This window comes from Cyclopterus lumpus, chromosome 1 (genome assembly GCF_009769545.1).
Source record: "Cyclopterus lumpus isolate fCycLum1 chromosome 1, fCycLum1.pri, whole genome shotgun sequence".
In the NCBI taxonomy this organism is placed as follows: Eukaryota; Metazoa; Chordata; class Actinopteri; order Perciformes; family Cyclopteridae; genus Cyclopterus; species Cyclopterus lumpus.
Genome location: NC_046966.1, coordinates 24,221,597 through 24,233,342, shown reverse-complemented (window position 1 = coordinate 24,233,342; position 11,746 = coordinate 24,221,597). Strand labels below are relative to the sequence as shown.

General features: G+C 48.4%; 1 protein-coding gene across 1 annotated transcript in view; it reads right to left on the bottom strand.

Moving 5' to 3' along the window:
- Positions 1 to 7,835, bottom strand: part of slit1b (slit homolog 1b (Drosophila)) — a 69,202-nt gene extending 61,367 nt beyond the window's left edge. Inside the window, exons 1-2 of the mRNA XM_034536612.1 lie at positions 7,543 to 7,835; positions 90 to 161 (exon numbers count right to left, since the gene is read on the bottom strand). Coding sequence (XP_034392503.1) covers positions 90 to 161; positions 7,543 to 7,835 — 365 coding nt within the window. The remainder of the gene's footprint in view (positions 1 to 89; positions 162 to 7,542) is intronic.
- Between the last annotated feature and the right edge of the window lie 3,911 nt (positions 7,836 to 11,746).

The window sequence follows — 11,746 nt, the reverse complement described above, 5'->3', positions numbered from 1 at the left end:
AAAAAACAACAACTGGCAAATACTGAATTCAACAAACGTCGCACTGATTTAAAGCCGTTCAGGATGATCAGCGAGTAAACGTGACTCACAGGACTCGGAGGTGTTTGAGACCGGAGAAGTCCGCCTTGGTGACGGCCGTCAGGTTGTTTCCGTTCAGGTCGCTGAAGAAAAGAGAAGAACAGACGGGACAACGGCAGGTTAGAGAGCAGGAAGTGGAGCCGGGACGAGGGGTCGATACCGGTGCATTCAAATACAATCAGTGACGCACGAGACACGTGGTCAAACGGACATTGAGAGATTTCCAGTGCATGAAACGGTCAAGTCTCGTTTTCCATTCGTAAAAAATTGTGGATAGCACTGATTAGTCCAGACGGCAACCTCCGGTTCTGCCGAGTAAAGCCAAACGTGCATCCTCTCTCCTGACCACCAGGGGGCGACTCCTCTGGTTGTATAGAAGTCTATGCTTCATGTGTTAAAGCTGCATTCTCTCTCCTGACCACCAGGGGGCGACTCCTCTGGTTGTATAGAAGTCTATGCTTCATGTGTTAAAGCTGCATTCTCTCTACGGACCACCAGGGGGCGACTCCTCTGGTTGTATAGAAGTCTATGCTTCATGTGTTAAAGCTGCATTCTCTCTACTGACCACCAGGGGGCGACTCCTCTGGTTGTATAGAAGTCTATGCTTCATGTGTTAAAGCTGCATTCTCTCTACGGACCACCAGGGGGCGACTCCTCCTGTTGTATAGAAGAGAAGTATCCTATCTTGAAGTATCCTATCTTGAAGTATCCAATCTTGAAGTATCCAATCTTGAAGTATCCTATCTTGAAGTATCCTATCTTGAAGTATCCTATCTTGAAGTATCCTATCTTGAAGTATCCAATCTTGAAGTATCCTATCTTGAAGTACTCCATCAATGCACAGCACACCGCACAAGAAGAAGAAGACGAAGAAGACGACGCTCCCACCAGTGTGACCTCAGGTGGGAGGCGGCTTCAGACCGTCTCTAGCCATTCGGTACGTGATATTGTAATTAGGCAGGCGTCGCTTTCAACGCGGGAGCTGTGTGTGTGTGTGTGTTTGTGTGTGTGTGTGTTTGTGTGTGTGTTTGTGTGTGTGTGTGGGGGGGGGGTGTTCAACCCTCCCAGCTCATTGTCTACTTTGATTGACGGCTGCGGAGAAAGAGAGGGGATGATGTCACTTTTCCCACGAGGCTTTGTGGGAGGAGAGGTAAACTGAACCCTGTGTGCGTACCTGTGTGCGTGTGTACCTGTGTGTGTGTGTGTGTGTGTGTGTGTGTACCTGTGTGTGTGTGTGGTGTCATGTTCCTGTACTACTGTAAAGGGTGGAGCAGAGCGTGACCTTGTCCTGTCTCGTTTAAAAGAGATAGCGAGAGAGTTGTGGTTTGTGTGTGTGTGGGTGTGTGTGTGTGTGTGTGCGTGTGCATGTGTGTGTGTGTGTGTGTTCTATACTTTACTCATGGAAATGCGAAGAAGACAAAAACCCTGGCAGAGAAGAAGAGAAAAGAGAGTTCATAACAGGAAACGAGCCTTGCTCTCGCTTCAAAAAAGGACGATTCAGATTCAGCTTTCAGGAGTTCTTTCTCCATTTGTTCTCCAAGGGGTTTTAAACGATGAGTCAAAAGCCGAGTTCACATCTGTTCTCTAGTCAACCCTGAAACAAGAAACCACCCACACTAAAAAAAACGTGATGTGACGTTTAGCTGAAGATGGACGGAGGCTATGAGCGGTTCTACCCCGATAGCGGCGCTACAAACAACTTTCACGTGGCCGTCGATGGCTTGACGAGCGCAGGTAGCGACCGCTTCCCTTTCTGTCGGGAAAGGTTTCCTTCTTCTGCTTTCTTGCACAGGTGCTCTGAAGCCAAAGTGAAAACAGCGACCCCGACGTCCACCATCACGTGATCGGGGGGGATGTGGAGACTGGAGGCTGGTATTGGGTCCCGTCACACCAGCTGGTGCTGAAGACTGCGGCACCGGAGTCGAGGCCGGGCGGCATTTCGGGAGTGGAATATGTTTTGGAGGTCTTACAGTGTGAGGATGGAGGAGGGAGGGGAGGGGGGGGGGGGGGGGGGAGGAGGGGAGGGAGGGCAGAAGCAGGGGATTGGCTGGGACGGAGGGAGGCGAAGGATGGATGGAGACGGGTCGCGGCGGGGGGTCCAGAATCCCTCCCTGGACGTGTGTGAAATCAGCCCGACACTTCGACCGCACAGGCAAAAACAAGCATGAGGGAGGGAGAGGGATGCACACACACACACACACACACACACACAAACACACACGCACGCACACACAAAAAGAGACACGAGGAACGAGATGAACGCGAGCACCACGGCCCCCCGAGGAGGAGTGGTCGATGCAGTTTTGTTGCAGTGTGGCGGGGTCAGGGGTCGGCCGAGCGACAGACTCCCCTCGAGTGGCGACTCGGCTGAACAATAGCTCATTAAAGCAGAACGCGTCGCACACACACACACACACACACACACACACACAATCACAGCCTCAGTGGGCAGTGAGGCAGTTGATCCGCTCAGCTCTGCTGTTGGGTCTGTCATGTGGGGGGGGTGGGGGGTGGGGGGGGGGTATAAAGATATCAGACATACAGTGAGTAGAGGCACTCATCCGGAAGGAGAGCCGAGTATCGAATATCAAATATCGAATATACAGAAAATAGTCAACGGAGTCCATTCCAGGTCTTCTCTACTCAGATGATGCATCGATTATTTTTCTAACCCAAAACATACATTTTTTTAAAAAGTGGAGATTTGGAGAAAAGGAGCACCTCGCGGTCCTCAAACGGAGGCCTTGCTTCGGTTTCAGGACCGTGGAGTTGAATGAGACCGGGGAGATGCTAAAGCCATCTTAGTTTCTATCGGCATCCTCCTGTTCACTCCCCTCATCACATCTTCCTCCCCAGATGCAGCAGAGTGGATGCGACTAATATTGGCGACCACACACACACACACACACACACACACACACACACACCTAATGACACTTCATTAGCAGCATCTTTCCCACTGAGGGGCTGTGGGGGAAATGGTTAGATGATTATGAAGAGATGGACAGAGAAAGAGAGAGAGAGACGCTGAGGTGGCAGGCATGAAACAAGGTGTGTGTGTGTGTGTGTGTGTGCGTGTGTGTGTGTGTGTGAGCGAGAGAGAGAGAGAAAGAGAGAGATAAAGATTGGGAAGTGATAATGAACAACTCTGTTTTTTCCACACATTTTGTTTTTGTTGCTCACAGTACTTACATTTAAAAACCGAGCACGTCTTTCCAGAGACCATGTCCAGGTTATATACTTTTCCATTTCTTTCTCATAGACTTCTCATAGACAGCTTTAACACATGAAGCATGGACTTCTATACAACCAGAGGAGTCGCCCCCTGGTGGTCAGTAGAGAGAATGCAGCTTTAACACATGAAGCATAGACTTCTATACAACCAGAGGAGTCGCCCCCTGGTGGTCAGGAGAGAGAATGCAGCTTTAACACATGAAGCATGGACTTCTATACAACCAGAGGAGTCGCCCCCTGGTGGTCAGTAGAGAGAATGCAGCTTTAACACATGAAGCATAGACTTCTATACAACCAGAGGAGTCGCCCCCTGGTGGTCAGGAGAGAGAATGCAGCTTTAACACATGAAGCATGGACTTCTATACAACCAGAGGAGTCGCCCCCTGGTGGTCAGTAGAGAGAATGCAGCTTTAACACATGAAGCATAGACTTCTATACAACCAGAGGAGTCGCCCCCTGGTGGTCAGGAGAGAGAATGCAGCTTTAACACATGAAGCATAGACTTCTATACAACCAGAGGAGTCGCCCTCTGGTGGTCAGTAGAGAGAATGCAGCTTTAACACATGAAGCATAGACTTCTATACAACCAGAGGAGTCGCCCCCTGGTGGTCAGGAGAGAGAATGCAGCTTTAACACATGAAGCATAGACTTCTATACAACCAGAGGAGTCGCCCCCTGGTGGTCAGGAGAGAGAATGCAGCTTTAACACATGAAGCATAGACTTCTATACAACCAGATGAGTCGCCCCCTGGTGGTCAGGAGAGAGAATGCAGCTTTAACACATGAAGCATAGACTTCTATACAACCAGAGGTGTCGCCCCCTGGTGGTCAGGAGAGAGAATGCAGCTTTAACACATGAAGCATGGACTTCTATACAACCAGAGGAGTCGCCCCCTGGTGGTCAGTAGAGAGAATGCAGCTTTAACACATGAAGCATAGACTTCTATACAACCAGAGGAGTCGCCCCCTGGTGGTCAGGAGAGAGAATGCAGCTTTAACACATGAAGCATAGACTTCTATACAACCAGAGGAGTCGCCCTCTGGTGGTCAGTAGAGAGAATGCAGCTTTAACACATGAAGCAAAGACTTCTATACAACCAGAGGAGTCGCCCCCTGGTGGTCAGGAGAGAGAATGCAGCTTTAACACATGAAGCATGGACTTCTATACAACCAGAGGAGTCGCCCCCTGGTGGTCAGGAGAGAGAATGCAGCTTTAACACATGAAGCATAGACTTCTATACAACCAGAGGAGTCGCCCCCTGGTGGTCAGGAGAGAGAATGCAGCTTTAACACATGAAGCATGGACTTCTATACAACCAGAGGAGTCGCCCCCTGGTGGTCAGTAGAGAGAATGCAGCTTTAACACATGAAGCATAGACTTCTATACAACCAGAGGAGTCGCCCCCTGGTGGTCAGGAGAGAGAATGCAGCTTTAACACATGAAGCATAGACTTCTATACAACCAGAGGAGTCGCCCTCTGGTGGTCAGGAGAGAGAATGCAGCTTTAACACATGAAGCATAGACTTCTATACAACCAGAGGAGTCGCCCCCTGGTGGTCAGTAGAGAGAATGCAGCTTTAACACATGAAGCATAGACTTCTATACAACCAGAGGAGTCGCCCCCTGGTGGTCAGGAGAGAGAATGCAGCTTTAACACATGAAGCATAGACTTCTATACAACCAGAGGAGTCGCCCCCTGGTGGTCAGTAGAGAGAATGCAGCTTTAACACATGAAGCATAGACTTCTATACAACCAGTGGAGTCGCCCCCTGGTGGTCAGGAGAGAGAATTCAAGTTTTTCAAGACACATATTCCACATATGGTAACTTTTTGCAAAAATACAACATGGCGACGGCCGTAAACCAAGATGGCGACAGTGAAATCTCCAAACCCGAGGCTCCATGACATCAGTCCACAAACCAATGGACGACACACACTCCTTACATCTGTGGTTAGAAGCTCCTTCTCAAGTCCCCCAACGAGTGAAGAGCAGCTATCGACTGAGCTGTAGTGGTAACTAACTGATTTTTTGGGGATTTTTTATACATACTCATTTCAAAGGCCGATTCATTATTATTATTATTATCAATTTCTGACCCAAAGCGCCAACAGTAGTTCCTCCTGATGAGTGGAAACATACAAACGGTTCCTCCTCGAGTCTCAAGTTAAAGAACAAAGTGACTCACGGACACGTCTTCACAGACTTCCTCTTCCCCGGCTCAAATAACCAGGCTCACCGGGGCCCACAGGGGCATCCATTCCTCCGCGTTGCCATGACAATCCAACGAGGGGGGGGGGGGGGGGGTTTAGCTCGACTGGCGCAGTCACCTTGATGAATTACCCTCTTATTGCTGCCTGTGTCCCAAGGAATACTGTACACACACTCTGTCACACACACACACACATCACTTTACATGCTAATTGGACGAACAAGCCCTTTAACAAATAGATATTTAATGAGCTATGCGGGGGCAGAGGCCGCCTCGGGTCTCCAGGATGGTGGACTGCCGGCGCTCCGGGAGCAGGAGACCATCCAGAGTTCACACCGAGTGACCCGGTCGTTGGTCCATCACCCAGAGGACCGGAGACGTCGTTTCAGTCCAGACGCCGGTCGCTGATTAAAGACAAACGTCGCTCGGCTACAGTGCTTTTGGGAGGAAAATAAATTGCCAGGGACGGATATATATATATATATATATATATATATATATATATATTAAAATCTAACTAAATCCAAAGATACCTGAATTGCCAGACCACCCAGGCCTCCAGGAAGAGCGCCATGTTTGAAGAAAGGTTTTACATAGTGGCCAAACGGTGGAATTACAACTTCCCGGTCCGTCTTACGACGCCATTGGACCCCAAAAGGACCCCAAAAGGACTTTTTCCCCGAAGACTTACATTGAGTAAGAAACACCTGAAAAACAGCTGATTTAGGTCAAATTAACTTCCCGGTTACGAACACTCGAATAGTCCTTATTTAAGAAACTCAACTTTTTAAAATGCCACAAACCAACGAGGCGATGACTCAATCTCCTGACAACCAGTCTGTGATGAGCAGCTTCAGTTACATTAGTTCCAACAGGGTTTTGTTCTTTATGTCACAAAATGGGCTCGAAATCTTTTGTTGTTTTTTAGGGACGCAAAGACAAATTGCCAGACCCCCCCCCCCCCCCCCCCCCCCCACACACCTGTTGTGTCATCGCTCTTAAAACGTCAAACGTTACGGTTTCGTTTTACATTTCCACGGCATGAATGACCGCCGGGTGACACCATGAAGTAGTTTTCATCCCCTTTAACTCTATGTTGCTATGACGTCGTCCTCCCCCCCCCCCCCCCCCCCCCCCCCCCCACGGTCATAAAGCTATCAGCCTCGGAGGGGAAAACATCCTCCACGCTCCGGTAAACCAGAGAGGAGGAAGGATAATGTATCTCTGCCGGCAACCCTGACAATCATCAATTATTCACACACACACACACACACACACACACACACACACACACACACACACGATCAGAACCAAACAGCGAGGGGTTAATCTCAGAGAGACACTTGACTACAGAGACGCCAAGTAAGACACCGGCAGAGGACCAGAATGCATTGCAGCTGCATTACATTTTTGAGAGGATAAACGTGATCGTCATTTAGTTGGTTTTTTTTTTTGCGAATTGGCCGTCGCCATCTTGGTTTTCTGCAACCGGCGAATGGATATTTGTGGTAGAGACCTGTCAATCATAGGCAATGAGGGATTCACACACCGAACGACATGTTTGAATGATGAAAAGATGGATGTTAAGGAGGCAATGATGCCGCAGACCGGCACTCTGAATCCTGGGAGTCAAGTGGAGAGTCAAAGAGTGTGTGTGTGTGTGTGTGTGTGTGTGTGTGTGTGTGTGTGTGAGATAGGAAGTTAAACAGACTACCGGTAAAGGGAGCTGCAAGGAGCACGAAGAGAAGCACTGCAACAAGACATAGACATAGAGCATGCAAACACAAACACACACACACACACACACACGGGTAAGTGCATGTTTTAAGATACTTGTGAGGACCGTGACAAACTGAAACCTGGTCTTGACCATAACGCCCCCCCCCAGACTTAAATTGCTCCGCCGTCACGTTGAAGGATTCCCCTCATCAATTCAGCCGTGGTCGTTCGGTCCTCGTAAGTATAGAATAATATAAACACACACACACACACACACGTGGTTGGTGTACGGCTACTCACAGCCTCTCGGTCCCTCGGGGGATGTTTCTGGGCACGGAGTGGATCCCCAGGCCGTGGCAGTCCACCGTGTTCCCCAGGCAGCTGCAGGGAGCAGGGCACGCCTCCACGCCCCCCCGGCCCGCCGCCAGCAGCACCAGGACGCCCCACGCCAGGACGCTCCGCAGCCCGGACGGACGAGCGCCGCCCGGGGCCGCCGTCCTCCAGCCTCCTCCGTCCTCCATCCGTCTCCCAGCAGGCTTCCTGCTCTCCTGCGGCAGAAACCAGCCGACAGATCCTCTCCCCTCCTTCTCCATCCTTCTCCAAAAGGGATGACTGACCAGCAGCACCAGGACCAGGACCAGCAGCACCACCGGGATCAGCAGCACCAGGACCAGGACCAGCAGCACCACCACCACCAGGACCAGCAGCACCAGGACCAGGACCAGCAGCACCACCGGGACCAGCACCACCAGGACCAGGACCAGCAGCACCAGGACCAGGACCAGCAGCACCACCAGGACCAGCAGCACCACCAGGACCAGCAGCACCAGGACCAGGACCAGCAGCACCAGGACCAGCAGCACCAGGACCAGGACCAGCAGCACCACCAGGACCAGCAGCACCAGGACAACTCCTCCAAAAGTGGACAATAATGCTCAAAAGTCCAATGAGTAAATGAAAGAGGGACGGCAGCACAGCCAGGTGAAGTTCAACTTGATGCCCAGAAAAGAAGACAAGTATATCCTCCTCCTCTTCTTCTTCTTCCTCCTCTTCTTCTTCTTCTTCTTCTCGTCTCCGGCTTTAGAGCTCCCTCCAATTGGCTTCTCTTCTTCTACTCTGAGTGTTCACCGCTCTCTCTCTCTCTCTCTCTCTCTCTCTCTCTGCCGTACAGTGTGTTTGCCTCTCCCCTCCACTTTTCATTGAGTCATTGTGCACTGAACAGTGAGCCACTAGGAAAAAAAAGAAAGAAAGGGGGGGACTCCCTCTATGACACACACACACACACACACACACACACACACACACACACACACACACGCACACACACACACACACACGCACAGAGCAATCATCCATCAAAAGCTTTTACAAATAACAGCATTGAGACTCCTCCCACGCCACCCCCCCTACCCCCTCCAGTCTCTCTCTCTCACACACACACACACACACACACACACACACACACACACACACACACACACATCTATTCAGTGACAGCAGTAGCAGGAGCCGCCACCTCCAGTGACAGCAGCCTCTCTCTCTCTCTCTCTCTCTCTCTCTCTCTCTCTCTCTCTCTCTCTCTCTCTCTCTCTCTCTCTCTCTCTCTCTCTCCTCCCTTGGGCAAGAAAAGAGCCCAAAGGCTGCATGGACACAACAAGGAGAGAGAGAGAGAGAGAGAGAGAGAGAGAGGGAGAGAGAGAGGGAGGGAGAGAGAGAGGGAGAGAGGAGGAGAGGAAATCGTGATCACACTGGAGCATCCGACCGGGAAGCTCCAGTGAAAAAAATCTGAGGAAAGATAAAGAGAGAAACAGTTTGTTGGAAGAAAATATTGTTTATGTGAAATCAAGAGAAGCTGGCGGGGGGGGGGGGGGGGCTGCAGGAACTTGTGTTAGTTAGGGCTGGGGGGGGGGGGGGGCGGGGGGGGGGGAATGCCATTAGCTGCCAGAGCTCTATTATGAATTCACTGGCAAGGCAATTTATTGTGACATTTAAATGGTTTATTTTATTTTGGTAATCTCCACAGAAGACTGTGGAGGGTGAAAGAGTTCACTAAACCAAATCTGTATCAGTGCAAAGAAATTATAATAAATAATGTCGTATATTGATGAATCCCATTTGCAGATTCCTGTCTCACCAGTTCCAAAATATACAGAGATTTTTTTTTCTACTAAATAAACGACTTTTCTGCCATTCGATTGAGTGATTAGGAACCTTGGAGAACTTAAAAACAACAACAACAACAACAACAACAACAAACGATTGATGAATGTGTAGCGGTCACAGATTAAATAAATATATGGACACATTGTTTCTTTTTGTAGCGGCCGTCATATTTAACACGACATCATCGATGACGAGGAAGAAGCGTCACAGTCGACATCAACAACTGGAGGGCGCTTTAATATCCCACACACACACACACACACACACACACACACACACACCTTTTTGTAGGCGACGGGGATGTGGACCCCCTCATATCTGGGGGGCCTTAATAGCCTTCTGGGTCTGTTTTTCCACTCCAGACGCGTCTGAATTGATTTCTCGATCGACGCAGCAGATGCTTTTTTTTTTTTTTCTCCATAAAGTCCATAAATTTCCCGTCATCTGGCGCATGAAAAGACATAAAGTCACACGTTCACGCTGTTTTAGATGTTATGACGTCCGTTCCTCATGCGTTGTTTTTTTTTTCTTCTTTCTTTCTCCATAATTAATAAAACCATGAAATATTTGCATTTTTTTTTGGCCTCGTTTCATATCGTCAAACATGAGAGGGTCCTTCATGAGAGGAATATAAAATATATAAAAAACTAAAACAAGCCATTTGAAGATGTAACCTCGTGATAAAACGCTTAAAAGTTTTTTTTTTTTTTAATTATTTATATTCGGGGATTTCTGCTTTTGTGCTAAAACTGACGACGTCGTCACTTCCAGGTTCTCTGGAGAAAGGACGTCTGCTATCTTGAGAACCTTTTGGAGGAACCGCTCTGCCTGCGCTGCTGAACCCCTACTGGCTCCTGGGACACGTCGCTGGCTGAGCCCTGACCTTTGACCTTTCTGGAGGGAGGGGGGGGGGGGGGGGGAGAAAGAGTTTCTGAACTATAAAGTAGGACATTAATATCGTTGGCATGAAGATGGGTAACACGATGTGTGAACACCTGTGTGTTGTTCTACAGCTCCCTCTAGTGGGCGGACGTGAACACTGCAGGTGTCATCCCCCCCACCCCCCCCTTGTGGTTTTTGTGCAAACGCTGGAAAAAATAAAAACAAATAGATACAAATAATTTGAAACAATAATTCAAAAATACTTCTTTTTTTTTTTTTGTAGGAAACATGAAAAACTTTTATTCCAAAGCGTTCGCCGAGGAATCCAATGTAGTGTACAAGGGGAACTTATTTTACACTAACATACAACGAGGAAAGGTTACCACAGATTCAACCTCAGCAGTGACTAAATGTTTCACATTTATGTAAAAGAGAAAAACAAAGACACACACACACTATAAAACATCACAGAATGTAACGGCTCTCTTCTGAGGAACAAAAGTAAACAAATGAAAAACAATCAATGTACCTTCCATCACGACAAAAAATAAAATGACGACATTTTTGTTTCCCAAACTGCAATAAATACGACATAATTAATTTTAAGTTTGCCCTCCTTTAAAAAAAACGGACGAGGAAAAGTTCAGTTTCAAAAAGGTTCATTTAGAAATAATATTTAAAAGAAAAAAAATAATTTAAAAAATAAAAATAAAAATGCGTTCCAGCTTCGAGCTGCAACCGACCTGTCAATCACGTTAAAAAAAAAAAACATCGTTACGACGTCCTCGACACCCTGAAACCAGGACGCACCGGGGACTGATTCCTCACCTGGGGGTGTGTGTGTGTGTGTGTGTGCGTGTGTGTGTGTGCATGTATGTGTGTGCGAGAGTATATGTATGTGTGTGTGTGTGTGTGTGTGCGTGAGTATATGTATGTGTGTGTGTGTGTGCGTGAGTATATGTATGTGTGTGTGTGCGTGAGTATATGTATGTGTGTGTGTGTGCGTGAGTATATGTATGTGTGTGCGTGCGTGAGTATATGTATGTGTGTGTGTGCGTGCGTGAGTATATGTATGTGTGTGCGTGCGTGCGTGAGTATATGTATGTGTGTGCGTGCGTGAGTATATGTATGTGTGTGTGTGTGAGTGTGCGTGAGTATATGTATGTGTGTGCGTGCGTGAGTATATGTATGTGTGTGCGTGCGTGAGTATATGTATGTGTGTGTGTGTGCGTGAGTATATGTATGTGTGTGTGTGCGTGAGTATATGTATGTGTGTGCGTGCGTGAGTATATGTATGTGTGTGTGTGCGTGAGTATATGTATGTGTGTGTGTGTGCGTGAGTATATGTATGTGTGTGCGTGCGTGAGTATATGTATGTGTGTGCGTGCGTGAGTATATGTATGTGTGTGCGTGCGTGCGTGAGTATATGTATGTGTGTGCGTGCGTGCGTGAGTATATG